This window comes from Mustela putorius, unplaced genomic scaffold (assembly GCF_011764305.1).
Source record: "Mustela putorius furo isolate JIRA1106 unplaced genomic scaffold, ASM1176430v1.1 tig00003962_pilon_pilon_pilon, whole genome shotgun sequence".
In the NCBI taxonomy this organism is placed as follows: Eukaryota; Metazoa; Chordata; class Mammalia; order Carnivora; family Mustelidae; genus Mustela; species Mustela putorius.
Window position 1 is genome coordinate 12,162,139 of NW_025422106.1, and position 21,313 is coordinate 12,183,451.

The 21,313-nt window shown below is 44.6% G+C and overlaps 1 protein-coding gene and 1 pseudogene across 3 annotated transcripts in view; one reads left to right on the forward strand and one right to left on the reverse strand.

Moving 5' to 3' along the window:
* The window catches only part of YPEL2 (yippee like 2), a 64,965-nt gene extending 43,883 nt beyond the window's left edge, over positions 1–21,082 (forward strand). For all 3 annotated transcript variants that reach the window (XM_045070340.1, XM_013053644.2, XM_004747269.3), the window contains 3 exons: positions 10,934–10,977; positions 12,215–12,323; positions 16,337–21,082. In XM_045070340.1, coding sequence (XP_044926275.1) covers positions 10,934–10,977; positions 12,215–12,323; positions 16,337–16,426 — 243 coding nt within the window. In that variant the 3' untranslated portion in view covers positions 16,427–21,082. The remainder of the gene's footprint in view (positions 1–10,933; positions 10,978–12,214; positions 12,324–16,336) is intronic.
* LOC123389198 lies at positions 5,250–6,418 on the reverse strand (annotated as a pseudogene).
* Positions 21,083–21,313: the final 231 nt, after the last annotated feature.

A 21,313-nucleotide genomic window follows, 5' to 3' on the forward strand; every position in this document is an offset into this window, starting at 1 on the left:
AATTCTGGAAGTTTGCATCATTTTTATTGTTCCTTATTATCACCCTTCCCACTTTCTCCATATGCTTCCTCAAGGGTGAAGTCCAGACAGGATCCAGTATTATTTTGCATGGGTTTCAGTTCTTTGGAATGGAGCCTGTGGCTTACCCTGACCCTAAATGGGAAACTCCACTGGGCCTGACCATGGATGGAGAAAAGAATGAGAAAGGAAAAAGGACTGACTGGGCCCTCCCCAGCAGACTGTCAGAACTGCTGAGGCCGGATGTTTAGCCAACATCCCAAGGGCAGGGGGTTTTGCTAACCCTCCTTTGTATCTCTGTCTAATACTTCTGCTGTCTTCTTGCTCAGATGGTTGATAGTATAGTGTATGGTGCCTTTTGCAAACATAGGAAGACAGAGAATAAATTTGTGGGTGCCAGGGCCTGGGACAGAGGGCGTGAAAGGTGACTGGTAACGACATGAGATTTCTTTTAGAGAGTGGAAATGTTCTGGAATTGTAGTGGTGATGATTGCACAACCTTAGGAACATATCAAGAGCCACTGAATTCTATACTAAGAAGGTGACTTTTATGATAATGGGAATTACATTTCCGTTAAAAAGAACTCAACTTTATTTGTGTACTAATAAGTTCTTTTATAACCGTATAGTAAAAAAATTGTAACAAAACAATATACATAAAGCCTTGAAGTTTATGAAGCACTTTCTTTTTTTTATTTATTATTTATTTTTTTGAAAGATTTTATTTATTTATTTGACAGAGAGAAGAGACACAGCCAGAGAGGGAACACAAGCAAGGGGAGTGGGAGAGGGAGAAGCAGGCTCCCCCCTAAGCAAGGAGCCCGATGTGGGACCTGATCCCAGGACACTGGGATCATGACCCAAGCCAAAGGCAGATGCCTAACAAGTGAGCTGCCTTGGCATCCCTATGAAGTACTTTCTTTCATAATAGCATCTCCTTTATTTCTCATAGAAAGCTGATGTGAGTACTGTTTTATTGTGCCCATTATACAGATTAGGAAATTAAGTCTCAGAGCAGTTAATTGGCTTGCTCAAGTTAGTAGTGTGGCTGGTACATGGCAAAGCCAGGACTTAAGCTCTGGTAGTCTGCCTATTTGAAGCCCATGTAATTCACACTGCCTGTGGATGGGAGGTCGGAGAAGCAAGCACTAAGTGCTTCAAAGGATTCACAAAATAAGACTGGAAAGGATCATGGGGAGCTTCAGTCTCATCCCTCCATTTTTATGGAGACGTTGAGTTGCAAAGAGTGGAACCCTTGCCCTTTGTCATAATAGTAGAGAAATGGGGGAGATCAAAGTCACCAAAGAAAAGGATTTTTGAAAACCTAAGTAGATTAGAATCAGCCTTTTCATCTCACTTGTCCAGGCTCCTGAAAAGGCCAAAGAGGAAAGAGAGGAAACTACCCTTCCTTTAACTCTGGACTTCATTTACCTTGTTTTACTTATTATCCTCAAAAACCCTATGAAATAGGCATAGTTTCCATCTGCAGATGTAAAAGTTGTCAAAGCTGAGAGAGACTAAATATTTCTCCTCTTGTCAAGTAGTTAATAAGTTGTGGTAAAACTAGGATTTGATCTTGATCTTCTGATTCCAAGGCTAGATCCTCTTTTCATGTGCAGATAGGCACCTAGCTCCCAGGTGGTGCATCTGGGTGGACAGATGGACATCTGCTTCCCTCATCTCTCTGCCCCTCCTGAGGCACATGCTCCATTAAAAATGGTTGACCTCTACGGCGCCTGGGTGGCCAGTCGGTAGAGCATCGGACTCTCTGTTTCGGCTCAGGTCATGACCTCAGGGTTGTGAGATGAAGCCCCTCTTTGGGTTCTGGGCTGGGTGTGGAACCTCTTTGGCTCTGCCCCCCCCCCCAAATCTCTACTACCCCCACCCTCCCAAAAAAAGAGAAAAAGAAAAACAGTTGACCTTCCCAGTGAGAGGAGGGGGCCCAAGTTGGAGAGGCTCTGTTTCATGCTAGGACGATTTCATGCCTGAGTCTGCTCAAGGGTGAGGACCTGTGCCTGGTACCGACGGGAAGGAACCCATATGTTTGCTCTTTTGCCACGTCCCCCCGAAAAGTATTCATTTTCAATGGTCCCCTTGCTTTTAAATGGAATTACTGCCTTCAGACTTTCAAAGGGGCCAGAAATCAGTGGTTTTGGATACTAAACAGGAAACTCAAAGCCCTTTCCGTTCCTTTGAGCTGGCTGGAAGGGCTGGGCCTGGAGCTATTAAACTTTCCTTTAAAGGACAGACGAAAAGTGTTGTGTAATTTTTTAAAAAAACAAAAAACCTTTCCTGGAGTCCTGAACACCAGCCTCCGTTGATACACAACATGGAAAAGAACTGCCTTGTTGCCTGGCGGTAATGACAGCAAACAAATGTGTCTGACAGTCTGTTTGGGATCTCCTGGTCTGAAATTCTGTTTGCTTCATTCTAATTGCTTCCTTAACTTCCTTTCAGTCTCCCCACCTTTGGTACCACCCTCACTCAAGGGAGTGCCAGGCCGTGCCTGGGTATGCCAGGCTGGGCTGGGCCCCACAGGATACAGTGACCCAGCCGGCGCTATTCTCGTCTGTCTGTTTGCGAGATGCCTGTTGTTCTCAGTGGCTGTTTTTCCCATCATAAATGTTGCCTTGGCAGAGGCCCAGAGTGGAAGCCATGGTGGAAGAGCTTCCAGAGTTCTGTCTCAGGAAATTCAGCTGGTCCTGTGTGCCAGCTGAGCCAGCAGGTTCACCATTATCCAGAAGGGTACCTGGGGGGTGGTGCCTCCAAGACAGCCCTTTGCATAGTGTGGGCCTCAGCCAGCACACTTTGTGGAAGTGGCCTGGGGGGACCATAGTGTCCGTGGGCGGCACCTCTGGGCCTGGCTGGCATTTCTCTTCTCTGCCATGTGTCCTCCCCATCCTGTACTCTCTAGGAATTCTGGGCTATGCCAGGCTAGGGGAAATTACTCGTAGGCTGTGCCCTAAAGCAGGCAGAAACCCCCAGAATGGTCCCCAGACTTTTAAAATCACACATCCGTACTAGTAAAATGTTTTGAGTATATACTCTTAGTCTGTGGATACGTAAGAGTGGTATACACATACTGCTATGTAATATATACATTATAAATCTATATTCAAAGAAATGATTAATAATTAAAATTTAGAAAGGAAAAAAAACTATTATAAATTGGTTTTCAAATATTATGAAGCTATGTGATTTAATACACTCTTTCAAAAAGAAAACTCATTTATCACTTTCTGATATAGTAATTCTAAGGTATGTCCTAATGAGAGTATTTTTCATACTTTAAAAGTATCCCTTGCTGGAAAGTTCTTATAAGAAAGGCAGATTCAGATGCAACATTAGCATGTTTGTGCTTATGAAAATTATGATCCCCATGCTCCAACCCATTTACCCAATTACACAAAGGTTTTTGCAGAACTTTGCAGTTGGCTCTTTGTTTGGGATACTTTTGAATAGACTAGGAAATTGTGTCTTCCTAATTGTCAAAATACAGAAATACAGTGTATGGATGAGAGATTGTAGAGATGGCTTATTTTTAAATTTTTATTGGATTAAAATTTTTTTTTTTTTTTTAGTTTTACAAAGTAAAATTCACTCTTTGGTATACAGTCCTCATACGTGATAAACACTTGGTCTTATAACCACCCCCATAATGAAGATAGTGATTCTGTCTCCCCCTTACTCCTTGTAGTCAAACTCTCCCCCTAGCTGTAACCTTTGGCAACCACTTACCATAGCCCAGTGCATTTCAGATTCGTTCATGTTGGTATGTGTATCAGCAGTTGGTTCCTTGTATTGCAGACTATGGTTATATGGGCATTTTATCTGTTCACCAACCGAGAGACATTTAGATTGTTTCCAGTTTTGGACAATTAAGAATAAAGTTGCTCCAAAAACCTTCTCCTGCAGGTCTTTGCTGAAATATAGGTTTTCATTTAACTTGGATAAATGAAACCACCAAACTGTTGTCCAAAGTGGCTATGCTGTTTTGTAGTGTATGAGAGAGTTCCAGTTGCTACACATTCTTGACTTGGTTTTGTCAACTTAAAAAATTGAACCATTCTAATAGGTGTGTCGTGATCTCTCATTGTGTGTCTTTTGTTTTTTGTTTTTCTTTTAACTTAGGACTATCATTTTATTATAAAGGATACAACTCAGGAATTGCCAAATGGTGGTCAAACAGAGAGCAAAGGTTGAGGGTGGAACTTTTCATGCCCTTTCAGGGCATGTCACTCACTGAGCGCTACGATGTGTTCACTAACCTGGAAGTTCTCAGAATCTCATTATTCCAGAGTTTTTTGGTTTTGTCATCAGTCTTCTATAACACCCAGTGCTCATTACCTTACATGCCCTCCTTAATGTCCATCACCCAGTTACCCCGTTCCCCCATTCCCCACTTCCTCCCCTCCAGCAACCCTCAGTCTGTTTCCTGTGATTAAGAGTCTGTGATTTGTCTCCCTCTCTGATTTCATCTTGTTTTATTTTTCCCTCCCTTCCCCTATGATCCTCTGTTTTGTTTCTTAAATTCCATATATGAGTGATATCCTATGATAATTGTCTTTCTCTAACTGATCATTTCGCTTAGCATAATACCATCTGTAGTTCCATCTGCATCGTTACAAGTGGCAAGATTTCATTCTTTTGGTGGCTGCATAGTATTCCATTGTATATGTATACCACATCTTCTTTATCCATTCATCTGTCTATGGACATCTGGGCTCTTTGCATAGTTGGGCTACTGTGGACATTGCTGCAATAAACTTTGGGGTGCTGGTGCCCCTTTAGATCACTACATTTGTATCTTTGGGGTAAATCCCTAATAATGCAATTGCTGGCTCATAGGGCAGCTCTATTTTCAACTTTTCGAGGAACCTCCATGCTGTGTTCCAGAGTGGCTACACCAGCTTGTATTCCCACCGACAGTGTAGGAGGGTTCCCCTTTCTCCGCATCCTCGCCAACATTTGTTGTTTCTTGACTTGTTAATTTTAACCATTCTGACCAGTATGAGGGGTGGTATCTCATTGTGATTTTAATTTGCACTTACCCCAGTGACTGGTGATGCTGAACATCTTTTCATGTGACTGTTTACCATCTGTTTATCTTTGGTGAAGTCTGTTCAAATCTTTGGCTCATTTTATTCTTTATTTAAAAATTTTTTGAGGGTTTTTTTTTTTTTTTTTTTTTTTTTTTTTTTTGCTGGGTACAGTACACTTTATTGGTGATACACTTTATTGATGATTGAGGGGCTCCCTGAGTCCCTCTCTTTCTTTGGGGTTCTTGTGTGGAAACTGCCTAGAGGTCATGAGCTTCTCATTGTGCCAGTGGTGAGTTGGGGCAAGGACTCCCCAGCAGCTGAGGGCCTTTCTGTCTCTTCTCTTGCTCTCCCTGGTGCTGGTGATCCAGGGGGCTTTTACTCCTTGGAGGCCATATGGACCGTAAAGTCCACCAGCTGGTTTCTGTAGCCAAATTCACTGTCATACCAGGAAATGAGTTTGACACTGTGGTCATTAGGGAGAATGCCAGCCCCATTATCAAAGGTGTAAGAGTGGGTATCACTGTTAAGGTCTCAGGAGGCAACCTGGTTCTCAACTTTAGCCTAGAATGCCCTTGCGGGGGCCCCTGATGCCTGTTTCACCATCTTCTTGATGTCATCATGTTCGGCAGCTTTCTCCAGGAAGCAGGTCAGTTCCATGACTGACATTGCAGATGGGGACAGGAAGTCCATGCCATTGAGCTTCTCATTCAGCACAGGGATGACCTTGACTACCTTGATGGTGCCAGTAGAAGGAGGAATGATATTTTGGGCCGCCCCTCAGCCATCATACCACAGCTTCCCAGAAGGGCTGTCCACAGTCTTCGGTTGGCAATGATGGCATGCACTGTGGTCATGAGTCCCTCCATGACACCGAGTTGTCATGGGTGACCTTAGCCAGAGGGGCCAGCAGTTGGTGGTGCAGGAGGCATTGCTGACCATCTTGAGGAGGTTGTCATACTTCTCATGGTTCATGCCCGCCAGAAACATGAGGCATCAGCAGAAAGGGGCAGAGATGGTGACCCTTTTGGCCCCACCCTTCAACGGGGTAGCAAAGAACCCCGTGGACTGGACTCTACAGCATACTCAACACCAACATCACCCCATTTGATGTTGGCAGGATCTTGTTCTTGGAAGATGGAGATGAACTTCCCATTCACGACGTTTCTTATTCTGAGCCTTGAGTGTGCTGTTGAATTTGCTGTGGGTGGAATCCGACTGGAACAGGGAGACCATGTAGTTGAGACCTATGAAGGTGTCACTGATGGCAACAGTATATCCACTTTGCCAGCGTTGAAAGCAGCCCTGCTGACCAGGCGCCCAGTATGACCAATTTTGCTGTTTACTCTGACCTTCACCATTGTGTCTTGGGGATGTGGGTGGCACTATACCAGAATATTCTGATGACTGTTGAATGGGTTAGGAGCAGAGAGCTACTTTTGCTTATTTTAAAATTGGGGGTTTTGTTTCTTATTGTTGAATTTTGAGAGTTCCTTGTATATTTTAGGTACAAGTGCTTTGTCGTAGATGTGATTTCTGGGTATTTTTTCCCAGTCTGTGGCTTAACTTTTCTCAGGTTTGAAATTTTGATGACATTGAATTTAACAGTATTTTTCTTTTATAAAATATTTATGGGGCAGGATCTAAGAAATCTTTTCGAACACAGATTTCCACCTGCATTATCTTCTAAATATCATTCATTTTGATCAATTTTTTGTACAGTCATACCAGTTCTAAAATACAGAGATCATATAAAATAGATACATTGCCAGATACCAGTTTTCTCCATAGCATAAGTACTTTTTGAAAAGAAATTATATTCCCATTTCCTATTAAAATATCACCTATACTTTGAAGGGACAGATTTTTGTGGGTTTATTCTTTGGAAAATATTGCAGAGTAAGAGTACCATAGTATTGTCAGCTACTTTTTACAGCAAAGGTCAGGGAGTTTGGAATGTTCATCTTTTTACAGAAGAAAAATGTATGACTTTTTAACATTTTTAAGTACTTTGATATAAGTGAACCTCTTTGTGGTATGCTATTCTATACAGAAAATTGCAGGGATCCTACTGTTTAAATATCCTGTTTTTTAAGATTTTATTTACTTATTTTAGAGAGAGAGAGATAATGAAGAGGGGGAAAAGGAAGAGGGAGAGGGAGAATCTTCAGACAGACTCCCTGCTGAACACAGGGGTTAATAGGGGGCTCGATCTCAGGACTGGAGCCAAAACGCACAGCTGACTGAGCCACCTAGGAACCCCAAGTATCCCGTTTTTGTCTGTTGGGGTTTTTTTGTTTTTTTGTTTTTTATTTTTTTTAAGATTAGTCTCATTACTGACATCCTTTTACACAAAAAACAGCAGTATTCACAATATGCTGAAAGCAAAGACTGAAGGGTACCACTGTCATGCCACACACACATACAGTGAGAGCCCCACACTTCCTTCTAGATACCTGTGCACACATGGCAGTAGCCCAGGGAAAATCCCAGTGGCAAAGCTCTATGACTGTTCAGTGAAAGTTTTTTTTTTTTTAATTTTATTTCTTTATTTCTTTATTTGACAGAGAGAGGCACCTTGAGAAAAGGAGGAACACAAGCAGGGTCATGGGAGAGGGAGACACAGGCTTCCCACTGAGCAGGGAGCCCGATGCATGGCTGGATCCCAAGACCCTGGGATCATGACCTGAGCCAAAGGCCGATACTTAAGGGCTGAGCCACCCAGGCGCCCCTGAAACTTTTTTTTTTTTTTTTTTTGAGATAAAAATATAAAAAGATCAAAGTAGATTAAAATTTTGGGGGTTTTTCCCCCCTACTCCGATTGTCTTATATACCTTCTGGGGATACCTCTACCCTGGGAACTCTTACAAGTGCTGCTTCTCTCCCTGCATTCCTGATGGTCTCTAGGTATAGTAGATGATCTGTGTTTGTTGGGGAAATAAATGCCTTGTCCTCTTACAAAGAATAGAGGTGTGTTACTTTGTGTGGTCATCTTCCTGTCTGCTTTCTTCTAGAATTTATTTTCCCATAACCACATGCTTCCAAGCTCCATACTTGAAGTTTATAACAAATGTTTCTTAGAAGATGGTGCTCCCAATTATCCATAATGTAGAACCAGGAATCATAAGAGAATATAATTTTGGAGCTGTAAGGGGACTTGGGAGGTTGATGAGTCTAAATCACTTATGAAAATCAAACCAAATAAAAAGGAACTACAGTAAATGCATAGAATGGGATATGACTCTTAACAATAAAAAGGGAATTTTTTTTTAAGATTGTATTTATTTATTTGAACAAGAGAGATGAGGGGGAGAGAGGGATAAGCAGACTCCATGCTGAGCATGGAGCCCGTCGCGGGGCTGGATCTCACGACCCAAGATCATGTCCTGAGTTGAAACCAAGAGTCAGAAGCTTAAGTGAGGGCGCCACCCAGGTGCCCCAGGGAATTAGCTTTTGATAAAATGCGACAACATGGGTGAATCTTGGAATAATTATGCTGTGTGAGGGAAGTCAGACAAAAAGCACTGCATCCTGTATGATTTTGTTTATATAAAAAAAAAAGCGGAAAATGCAAGCGACAGTGACAGCAGGGGCTGCCTGTGGATGAGTGGGAAAGGAGTGAGGAGAGGACGGAAGGCAGTACGAAGGACAGCGGAAACTTGTGGGTGTGACAGTCTTGACCCTGGTGATGTTTTCTTTTTTTTTTTTTCTAAGATTTTATTTATTTATTTGACAGAGAGAGATGACAGTAGACAGAGAGGCAGGCAGAGAGAGAGAGAGGGAATCAGGTTCCCTGCTGAGCAGAGAGCCTGATGTGGGACTCGATCCCAGGACCCTGAGATCATGACCTGAGCTGAAGGCAGCGGCTTAACCCACTGAGCCACCCAGCCCCCCCCCCCCCCCCCCGCCACGGTGATGTTTTCACAGGTGGATACAAATAGTGCACTTTACACAGGTATGGTTTACAACGTCACTTACACATCAGTAAAGCCACTTACAGAAACAAAGGAAATCAGCGGCAATTCACCTGTGGAGTAAATACTTAGTTTAAATGCCTACAGTATGCCAGATTCCTGTGCTCTGTGCTAGGGGTTCAGAGAGAGTGAAGACTTGGCCTACACTTTCAGGAAGCTCACAATCTAGTGAGGAAGTTAGAAAATAAACATATAAATTAGATCCAGTATGTTAAGTGCTGTGAAAGAGGAACAGACGGGGAACAGGAGGAGTTCTGAACGTAGGTGCCAGTGGGTGCCTCTTCCGGGGGAGGGCAGGGAAAGCCTTACGAAAGAGAGGAAGCTGAGCCAAAGCCGGCTTAGCATTGGTCAGGTGGAAGAGCGCCCCCCTTCTGAGGGAACATTGTGGCCAGACGGGTGAAATGCAAGTTCCAGGAACTGTGTGTGGTTCAGCCTGACTAGAGCAAAGGACGCTTTAGCGAGAGAAGAGACTGCAGAGGTTGGTGGGGCCAGACGGTGAGGCTTTGCTTCCCTGCCAGTGCTTGGGTGTCTAACAGGTGGTCTCAATCCATAGTCTGTGTCACTGGGATACCGTCTCTTCCAAACACCTAGCATAGACCTCCAGGTTTTTATGCCTGCTTCATGCTAGCTTGGGAGTTCTTCTGTTCCCCAGGAATGTTTCAAAACCCAAAGGAAGGAGCTGGTTTAGGTCTGAGCGACAGCTAGGGGAACATCTGCTCGCTTTTTGGAGCTACACCTGGGAGCACAGCCTCTGGTGCATTTGCATGTCAGGGGCAACCAACAATCCAGCTGCCCCAAGGGCAGTTTTTCCACAGGCCAGAAATGTTGCCTTTGGTTCTGGCGGGTGGCACTGATCCCTAAAGTCCTGTATTTCTGACAGTGGCTGTCTGGTGTGCAGTGATCTGTGCCCTGTCTGGTTCTCTCCTACCCTCTGGTGCTCTGTTAACCAGTCACCACTGGATTTCTCCAGCCACGGAGTAATAGAGGTCATGGGAGAGTCCCTTATTTGTTTGTTTTTAGAGTGGTTTTCTGAGAAGCCTAGGAGGTTGGATTCAGAGTACGATTGTCAGACCACATTAAAAATGCAGGCAGTGGTGCAGAACACGGATGGTTCATGTCAGCCAGACATTTCAGTGTAACCAGAGGAGAGAAACACGGCGAGGGCCTGTGTTAATGGAAGTAGATGCCAGACTGCATGGTAAGGTCTGGCTCACGTTTCTCCTATTCCCTGCCACCCTTCAGCCGGAAGAGAGCAGCTCATATTTAAGTTAGAATTTAAAATGGGATTGCTGCTTAATGAGCATTCCTGTGATCTAGAGATCAAGTTGCTTACACCTCGAAAGGAGAGCTCCCATGCTCCCAGTTGGGAGGATTTTTACTCTTAGGGCAGTTAGGATTTATAGCAGGTGAGAAGTACAGGTTTGGTGGCGTATTCCTTCTTGCCTTGGGGATTCTTTGCCATCTTCTCAGGGTTGGACCAAGAGGACCAGCAAAGGTGCTTGCACTGATTTCCCTAACCAACGGGAGGAAAGCTGTGGCCAGCACAGATCCCTGGAATCAAGTGGGTCCAGCAAAGGCCAATGTCAATGATCTGGGTGGATTAGTAAAACTGATGGTGTCAGGAGGGAAGAAGTGTCTAATGGTAATTGTGGAGTTTGGTTTTTCTCTCTTCTCACCTGGGCTGGTGAAAACAGTCCAAGTGTGGGCTGGCCCAAGCTCTGTAGCTCTCTTTATTGGTTCCTCTTGTCCTCCCCCATGCTAACTGCCACCTCAGAGCCTTTTTTTTTTTTTTTTTTTCTGTGTCAATCCTGGAAGGTCATGACTGTTGTGATTTGGGGCTGGTTTCCTGAATGGGTGGGTGAAATGGATCTCTAACTTTCGATTTGTTTTCTTGCATTTCAGTCGTTCCAAGGAAGTCAAGGACGAGCATACCTCTTTAACTCAGTGTGAGTGTCTCTGGTACATCCATGGTTTGGTGCAAATTTTGTAGGGTGGTGGGAGGAGTGCTCAATGATAATTAAACAATGGTCCTTGCCTCCCTCTGCCATGATAAAAGCTCTACGAAACATTACTCTCCACAGTAGGTAGCCAGTTATCTTTGGGGAATTTTGGGGGGGTGCAGCATCTTCGGCTAAAAATAGCACACTTACTACCCACAGTAGGCACATCAGAGGGCTCTAGGCTCATAGGGAAGAAGTTGAAGTGCCTCCGAGGGCCTCATCATGGAGGCTTCAGAACCAGGTCTAGGGCGCCTGGGTGGCTCAGTGGGTTAAGCCGCTGCCTTCGGCTCAGGTCATGATCTCAGGGTCCTGGGATCGAGTCCCGCATCGGGCTCTCTGCTCAGCAGGGAGCCTGCTTCCTCCCCTCTCTCTCTCTCTGCCTGCCTCTCTGCCTACTTGTGATCTCTCTCTGTCAAATAAATAAATAAAATATTTAAAAAAAAAAAAAAAAAAAAAAAAAAAAAAGAACCAGGTCTAAGATGAGTCATCCGGGAAGAGAGGAGGTCGAACAGAAGACATGGAGATCCGCTGCGGGAGCTGGGACTGGAGGAAAAGGTTTGGGCAGTGAAGAGCCTCCCCACTGCACTCGGCCTAGAGGGCGCTCCGTCTCTGTGGGGCAGGTCATTTCTAGCTTCCTACCTGGGAGAGGAAGGTGAAGCTCACACAAGTGTGGTGAACTGGGGGAACGGCAGTCTCGCATGCTCAGCTGGAGATAATACAGGGCTCGTTCGTCCTTGCAATCAGGGACAAGACCGTGCAGATGTCACATTCGACATCTTCAGCTCTGTTCAGTCATCAGTGAGCTCTGAGCTGAGGACCCATGCTCCTGGCTTTGGTCTTCACAGTGTGGCCATCACTTAGTCCCCTTAGGTCACAAGGTTAGGATTAGTAGAAACATTCCAAGCAAAGTCTCAACCATAAAGACTTTTTTTTTTTTTTTTTGGTAGACACACTGAATCAGAACTAGCAGATCCCAAATGCATTTCAATGGAGATGTTTCCACGTCGCTACATTTTAGGAGCTGTTACCACGTTTGGTCATAAACAACGCCCTTCTCAGCGTTGGCTTCCCTTGAGGCATCCATGCTCAGTTATTTTCTCACCGCAAGCTCAGCTTGAACGACCAAGGCTTAGTGTGTGACTAACTACCCGTTCTCTCTCTCTCTCTCCGTCCCTTGGCACAGAGTTAATGTGGGCTGTGGGCCCGCAGAAGAGCGAGTGTTGCTAACAGGACTCCACGCAGTCGCAGACATTTACTGTGAAAACTGCAAAACCACTCTGGGCTGGAAATACGTGAGTACTGAGGAGTCTGGTCAGGTGGCGAGAGGGCTGTGAAGGGAGTAGCTGAGAGCCTCGTGCTGGAAGGTTGCTTTCTTCTCCTGGCTTCTTGTGGCCTTGTGGGGTTATCTTAGTCCAGGAATAGGCAGCTGAACCCAAAGAGCAGCTGCTGGCACACTCCTGTCTGTCACACGCATTCTTCCCTTTCCTCTGACAGTCCTGTTCTCTTACTCGTTCCTTTGCACCTGCCCCTGAGATGGGCAGATACACACACACATCTCCTTTACAATTTAATTAATAATAATAATAATAATAACAACAGCACATAACATTTCCCTTACTGTGGGAACTTACTGTGTTCCAGGCCTGTATTATTTTATGTACTCTTCACAGCATTCTTAGAAGGTAGGTCATATTTTAATCCCTATTTTATGAATGAGGAAATGGAGGCATAGGGAGGTGAATGGTCTATCTGATATTTTCTAGCCATTACATGGCCAAACTGGGATATAGGTATTTGGGAATGTCACTGCAGAGCCCATCTGGTAAATGTCCCCCAAACATTGCTCAGGTCCTAGGCCCTGTGCTAGCATCATCAAACATATTAATTAATGTTTACTGTTAGATATAGTCATGGCTAGAATCTCCCTACTGGACATTTGCTCCTTCACTGTTTAACTCAACAAGTATTTTTTTTTTTTTTTGACAGAGAGAGATCACAAGTAGGCAGAGAGGCAGGCAGAGAAGAGGGGGAAGCAGGCTCCCCACCGAGCAGAGAGCCCGATGCGGGGCTCGATCCCAGGACCCTGAGATCATGACCCGAGCCGAAGGCAGAGGCTTAACCCACTGAGCCACCAAGGCGCCCCTCAACAAGTATTTTTAATGTCTTCATGACACCTAGAGTGAGCAGTCCTTCGTCAGGGTGAGAGGAGGTACGGGTGATCGGTGAAAATAAACTTCTGTAGTTACTGCTGGTAGATACATTAATTACTGGCAGATATCTTCACGTGCTTTCTTCTGCCCAGCCATGGTAGGGATATTGAGTCTTCCCATCTCTGAGAGGACAGTTTAATCCATGTAAATGCTGTAAATTCCCTGTCCCATCAGTTGCCCAGGGCCAGTGTGGGGCTGGCTCAGATGATCTGTGGTTAGGTAGCTTTTAGTTAGCTTGGGAAGAGCCTGGAGGAGTTGTCAGAACTGCCCACAGAGTGATAATGATGTGTCAGTGTAGGTTTGTTGATTATGACAAAGATGCCACTCTGCGGGAGGCTGGAATGGGGGAGGCTGCCCATTATGTGGGAGCAGGGAGTGCAGGGGAACCTCCTTGCCTTCTGCTCCCTTTTGCTGTGAACCTAAAAGTGCTCTAAAAATATGAAGAAGTCTATTTAAATAAAAGAGATGTTGAGCAAAAGAAGCCCGACATACGAGTATGATTCCAGGGGCGCCTGGGTGGCTCGGTCATTAAGCGTCTACCTTCGGCTCAGGTCACGATCCCAGGGTCCTGGGATCCAGTCCTTGCTCAGCAGGAAAACTGCTTCTCTCTGTCACATTCCCCCTGCTTGTGCTCTCTCTCTCCCTGTCCATCTCTATCAAAAACAAAAACATGATTCCATTTAACCAAAGTTTAAAAATGTGCAAATCTTCACTACCACAGGGAGAGTCTGCCATGGAGCAGCATTGCCTTTACATCCTGTCTTTCACGTCTCCCTTGAAATGTTCAGAATTAGAAAGAAACCCTGGACGGCATGTTTCACGATGCCAAGATGGTTACAGTTCCCTGGGGTTGCCCTGATTGCTGCGTGTGGGAAACCTGGCCTTGGCTCTTCTCCCCTGGATGGCCGGCGGCCTCCTCTGGGTGATCTGGGGGCCACGGTTCTGGTTGTGATTATTCTTCTGTTTCTCCAACCTCTTGGTCGTCTTAATCCATTGAAGATGTACAGGATTACAGACAGAAGGTAAATCTGAGTTGGTTGGTTTTGCTCCTTACTTCAGGTAAAATGATTCAGTCCTTTGACAAAGGTTTATTAAAAGACTTCGTGTTGGATACAAAAGTAAATGCGATCTATCACCTGCCCTTGAAGTTGTTTATAGCCATGATATCAAGGAGGAAAACTACAGGTAAATAGATAAAACAGCTTGACAAGCATAGTGATACGCACAGGACAGTGGGAAAACCTCCATTTCCCCAAATATTTATTGATTACCTCTCACGTCCCAGGCCCGTGCTCCAGTCTGTCATTCCATTATTTCTTCTGACCCTCACAGAAATCCTGTGAAGTATTTTTAATAATTCTCCCAGTTTTGTAAACGAAAAGTTTGCATTTGTAAATGCACGTGGTTAAGTGATGCTTCTGGGGCCAGGGTTTGGTCTGGGATGTTCTGCAGACTCCACATCTAAGGTTCTGTCCAGGTAGGACATTTTGCAAGTGTCCTGTGGCTTGGGGGCTGTTGAATTTTTTTCCTTTTGGCTTTTTTGTTCTTGTCGTTGTTTAATAGGGATATATTCTTACTTTCCTAGTTTTCTTTTTACCTCTTCCCCATCCTGAACACACTACCATGGAACAATAGGTCTTATTCTCGAACCACATTCCTTTGTTGTATACACACACACACACACACACACACACACACACACACGGAACTGAGGAATAATGAAGTGTCAGGGAAATGACTGCTGAATCCACATTGTGTGTGTGTGATGTGTTTGCACATTTTCTCTCAGCGCTCCTCCCCTCTCCACTTTGTGGAATGATTCCTCTCTCAGGGAGAGGCTCAAGTGTGAGTCCTTGGTCAGAGTCCCAGATCCCCAGAGCTCTAGGAATTAAAGATGCATTACATGCAAATGTTGCCCAGAAGTTACAGGAGGCAGGAGGATTGGGTCCCTTCCTGAGCTGGAAGGCTAGGAAACAAAGCTGATGTCTACTGCTTCTGCACCTCGAGCTCAACCATCAAATGACTGTGATGACCAATGCTTTTCATACGATATACCAACATGTTTTTATACATCTACGCCTGGGAATAAAATACCCTTTGAGCCTCTACCTGTGCAGGGCTTTTTTTGTTGTTGTTTAATATCCCCCTGTGTGGCTTACTAGCCTGCAAGCCCACCCACAGTGTTATAAATTTAGGATGGTTATCTGCCAGGTGGTTTCTGTTGCATTTTTCTCTCTGGAGGCCTGGCAGCTGGTGGGGCTTGAGGGCTGCCAGGTTTCAGGCTGGAGTCTGTGGAGCTCCTTACTCCCTGGAGAAAGGCAGTGAAGGAAAAACAGACTTAACACACTTGACATAGAAACAGCAAGATAAACAAGAAAAAGACCTATTTGGCTCCCCAATACTTAGTACCCTCCCTGAGTGTCTTTTCTCTAAGTGGAACAAAGTGCAGTTGAGGGTTCTGCCATAGAAACTTGATGGATACATCTATAGAGCGCATTCCTGGTTAGCATCCCAAACCAAGTTCCCTCAGATATTGTGCACGCACGCACACACACACACACACACAGCAGTTTCTTACTGAAGACCTATTATCTGGCAAGCAGTCTTCTGAGGGATACAGCAATGAACAACGTTAATGAAGACCTCTGCCTGCCATGAAATTTGTGTCACTGTGGTGAGAGACAGTAGCTACAGTAGATGTGCAGGTTGTACTGTGGGTTTGAAAATGATAAATGTCGTGAAGAAGGATGAAGCAGGAAAGGGGGGGGAGAGAGAATTCAGGGGTAGAAGTGATTAGGTGGGGAAGACCTTGCCAAGGTGGTGACATTTGGGCAAAGCCTTAAATGATGAGAGATCCTGAAGAAATTCTATGGTAAATACTGAGAAAAATGTTTCAGATACTTAAATTGCAAAATATTGAAACTTGGTTGTAAATATTGAGAGAGTCCCAGTGCTGCCTCAGAACTGGAGCTCAGTGGCATGTTCGAGTGGCAAGAATGCTTTCATTCTGGGTGAGGCTGGTCCTGATTGCTCCGGTGCTACAAGTCGCCTACTTGTCTTTGGTCATTCGGTGTCTTTTCTTTTTTGTCTCCTAGGAACATGCCTTTGAAAGCAGCCAGAAATATAAAGAAGGCAAATACATCATTGAGCTAGCACACATGATCAAGGACAATGGCTGGGACTGATCGGAGGGTATCCACCTAACCCAGTGTCCACGTGAACGCCATCCAACCGAACATTCTACCCAAGCGTGAGAGAGTGACTGAACACTTGGTTCCATCCATTTAGGGGCCTTGCCATCTGGGGCATTCTCCCACCCTGACACCGTCTTTCTGGTGACCGGCCTCTAAGTCTTTGTCTCTCTGTCTCTTTGCTTTGTATCTGTTTGTGAGTTGATCCTGGCTTCTCTCTCTGTTCTAGTGTTGGCTGAAAACAAAACAACAAAAGGAACAGATAACTGCCGCATGGCGGCAGCCCACCTTGATCAGGGCCCTAGGGCCTATAGAAGAGCTGCCTGATGGCCTCTTGTCGGGAGAGCAGTGGCACAGCACAGGGGTATGAGGAAGAGGGGAAGGACAGAGCCTTGAGGGTACCAGGGGTGGGCAGGGGATGGGCCGTTAGAGGTAGGAACAAAATTGTGCTGCTCCCGGAGTCCTGGTAACTTAGGCTTGAAATAATCGACTTGTCTAAAAGGACAAAGAGAAAAAAAAAATACCTCATGACTGCATTCTCTCTGATCAGAAGCTTCTGTTCCTGACACCGACAGTGCCGGGTTAGCATGTGAGCCCAGGAACTGGCCCTAACTCCAGCGGATCAGGGGCCTGGTTCTCCTGGGTTGAGTTGGGGGTGTCGTGGAAGCAGAGAGTGAAAAGCCCAGGTGGTTTTGATAACTCCCGATGCCTCACTGCCCGTCGGGTCATCTTTGCCTCTTTAGTCACTGTAGGTAAGAAGCGGGGGACTGCCATTTGCAATGGATGCAAGATCGAAATATCCCAAAGGCTTTGGCCACCAACCAAGTAAAATCAGTAACTGAGGAGGACAGGGAACAAAGTGGGGGCGGTAGTTTGGGAGCTCCTTCAGAAATGGCTCAGATACTGTGCCAGAAACAATAAAAAGTAGAACCAGTTAGCAATTCTGACTATCTAACCTTTTTTCCTGACCCTTAGTAAGAGAAGAACCTTGTGGCAAGGAGGGGGGTGCGGTGGGGCAATGCTGGGAATAGTTTAGATTTGAACCATGACAGGTTAGTGCATCTTTCCCCTTTGGTATGCAGTGGCTTCGGTGAGATCAGCAATTCTTTGTACATAGAGTTTTGGGTGTTTTTCTCCAGTTGTATCCCTGTAGACTTGTGGAAAACAAAGTCCCAAGGCTTTGAGCTGAGTGATAACCTGGCCATGAGATTCCTCATGCCCCTGGAGCTGTTCTCAGACTTGACTGCTTTGTGTGGAGAGAAATTGTCAGAGTGGTCCATTTGTGGGAAGGGCCTGGGTGTGATAGCCAACATCAAGTTACAAATTCCAATATTAGCCTCTGCCTCCCATCTCGCAGCCCAAACCAAAGTTCTTTATATTAAGGAAATGGAGAACAAATCCTTCCTAAGTCTCCTGAGAGAAAGGAGTTTGTTACAGTTAACCAACACTGTGCAGTGTATTCTACCAACAGCTAAGCCAGTAGTACACTGTGCACGACCAAAGTCATTTAACCGAGTTAATTTTATTGCTTAGACCGAAAATGTAATTAATGTTAAGATATGTGCAGGTTATGTTAGGTAATTCTCAGCATCTCATTCTCTAAGTAGGCTGATCCTATAGGAACATTCACCTTAAAAGTCACAGAAGAGTGAGTTCGTAGAGACAATATCTGTAAAATTGATTCATCAGGATTTAAGCAGACAGTGAGGGACATTTCCAGAATTCTGACAAATTCCCGTAGGGACTGAGTCCATGGTGGAAATGCCTTTTCATGTTGCTGTGGTCTGATTGCAGAAGGGGCACCGGAGCTAGGAGCCAGGCGTGGTCCTGCCCTGGAGGGTGACTGAGGCAGGATTGACAGGAAGCTGGGTGGCTCCAGGCTTAGCAGTAGACAGCTTCTGTGACACAAAAGGATTCTTAGAAATTGAATCTTGTTCCCAGAGGCTTTTAACCCACATTTTTTGGTACTTCAGCAACCCTGGGAAATTAAGTTCTCCCCACATTACTAAAAAGCAGACTGAGGTTCAGAAGAAGTATTTCATTTCCACTCCCAAAGAAAAAGTTCTTCTGGCTCCCAAGGCCAAGATCTCCATGAAAAAATTTTCGACTTTCACATTCCTAAACTGGCTCGCCAGCACAAAAACCATAGATCCCCCTTTCTGTCTGTGCTGAAGGTAGTGGCCTTCACGTAGAGATTTTGATTAGCACCTTTGCTCAGGGAATATCCTGGCTGTTGATACTCCTTAACGTAGAAAGAAAATGGGGATTAAGCATGGGTAGAGGTTTTGTCTTTGATACTGAAAATGGAATGTGGTGACATAGAAACCAGACACGAGGTGTCCTAGAATTTTCAAGGGGCAGAGGGGACCGATGTGCCACTGTTCTTCTTGGGGATGAGGCCTCTGGCTGTTGCATGGATCAGAGCAGGCTCCAGTTAGATCCAGGTTCTGGTTTTGTTTTTGGTTTTCCAATTCTTACCCATTGAGCATCCAGTGAATGTGTGGCACCATACTTGGTGCAAAAGATCTGAGTAGAATGTTGGTTTTTCCATAACTACAGGGGGAAAAAACTCATTAGGCTTTCCCTTTGTGTCAATGAAACCAAAAGTGCTTCTTACAACTTCAGCTCCACTCATGGTTTGTCTACCTAACGTCAAGCAGTATTGGAGAGACCGCAGCTGAGTGATGGAGACACATCAACTCATGGCCTCAGTCAGTTCGTTCTTTAATTTCCTCACCAAATTATTGACTCAGAGCATAACCAAAGACCTCATCCATTCACCCCTGGCAGGTTCAGGGAATTGGAGTTTGACGGTAAAGCCTCGGCAGGGTGCAGGGAGTAGGGCAGGGGAAAGGGCGAAGTGAGGAAGGGAAAGGCATGACGTTCTATACCTCAGCCAGCAGCTGCCTTCTTTGCAACTGAAATCCAGCTGGCCAACCCTCTAGGTCCATCTCCCCTTGCTGTCCTAGGTCGTGTGGCCTTGGTGGCCCTGGATACACCGAGACCCCAGGATGTTAGTCTCAGGCTGTGATGGATTGATTTGACATGAATCAAATACAGCCAGACTTGATGGCCCCAATGGTCAGCTGGGCCTGACTGAGTGCTGCCCCAACTCCGAGAGAGCAAGATCATGGAGATGGGATAAATCTTGGCAGGTGGGTCAGTGTGTGAAAAAGAGGTGTCCCCTTTAGAAAAAGATTTTCAAGTGGATATATATATGGAAAAAAAGTTGCTTGTGAAATATACTTTTGTAAATAATATTTAATTTTTTAAATAATATATTTGGTGCTGTTTTCTCAGATCCCCTGAGAGCACTTTTTATTTTCATTTTTAAATTCTATGGTTTCCTCTGCATTTCTTGAAGTATATATTAAGGGAAACAAGTGATCACCAATATACTCTTTTTTAAAAAAAGATCTGTATCACTTTTGTCTGGACAGAGGGAATAAAGCAATGCCTCTCTGCTCCACCACCCCCCCCCCCCGCAACCCATGGAGCAGACTCTGCAGTTTCATTACCAGGTTGAGAATTGAAATAGTTTTTTGCACCAATATTGGCTAAGAAAAAAATAAAATAAAATCAGATATAGTTACAGCTTAGTGATTCCTCTTTTTGGAAGAGTTTCCAACAAATCGGGATCTTGTTTTTAGTGTGTGTGTGTGTGTGTGTAAGTGTAAAAAGCACTTTGGACTGTGCCTCCTGTTTTCTTTTTTACTGGGGACAGTATACCTACAGTTTACACCTTGGGCACATAAGGCTTGCTTCTCTTTCTTGCTGGTTGTTTTGTTTCTGAGTGGACCAACAGCACAAACCATGAGGATTTTGATTTTCTGAGCATGGAGCTATTGCCACTTTGCTCCTTTTTCTTTGTGTGCTCAACTTTCCCAGATGGTGAAGGAAATCTATTGTTTGTGAAGGTCAAACGGAATGAAATCTGTGTGTTTCTAACTGACATGTGCGTGTGTTCCTTACATACCCTAGGGTTCCGGTTGTTGTAGGAGCCGTGTCTGGTTTGGGTTGAAAGAACATTGGTAAAATAATACACATACCTTGTAAGTAAACAATTTATTTTATTTTAAGGCCATACTGCCTCAGGTTCAGGAAGAGGCTGGGAAATCAAATCTTAAACACAATCAACTTAACATATTTTAACAGAGTCTGCCTTGCTTGAGGAAACATGCTAGTGGTCAAGGTAGAGGAGAGAGATGTTTCATTTTCCTAAGCAAAATACAGTCATGAAATCTGCCAGCAGTGAAAGGTAAAGCCAAGAAGAAATAAACTATTCCCATCACCAAATTCAATCTGCCTGTATGTTTTTATATAACATTTTGGTGAAAGTGAGAGTTGGTTCCCTTTTCAACCTGCAGAGACCATCTTTAAATACGGAATCTGTCTATTTATGCTTGTGTTTACAAACTGTATTTGTTGGGTTTGGGTTTTGTTATTTTCCCTATCCTTTTTTTTTCCCCCCTGTGGCGTTTTTCAGGTCACTTTGCTTCAATAACAAAGATAATTATTTTCGAATAATTTGTCTTCACCTTTTCCTGTTTTTGTACATAGTGGTTCAGTATTAGAGAAAAGTGCATTGTTTCTGTCATATTTCCAATCTGTGTTGGTGCTCATTTAAGAAAATAAAGTTTTCAAATATTCTTTGGAGAGCTCTACTGTCTTAATTGACCCGGCATGTTTTATCGTGACTTTTAACATTGAAAGTAACTGAAAAGCCTTTAGGAGGTCATCTGTCTAACCCCATTCACAGAGCGCTGACTGACAGACCCTGCGGGGTTGTTTACTGCAAGGACAGTTGGCCAATTAATGAATAAAAATCAGGTGTCCTGCTTATCTGCAAATGCTTCTCTTATCTTCAGATATCAGAAATGC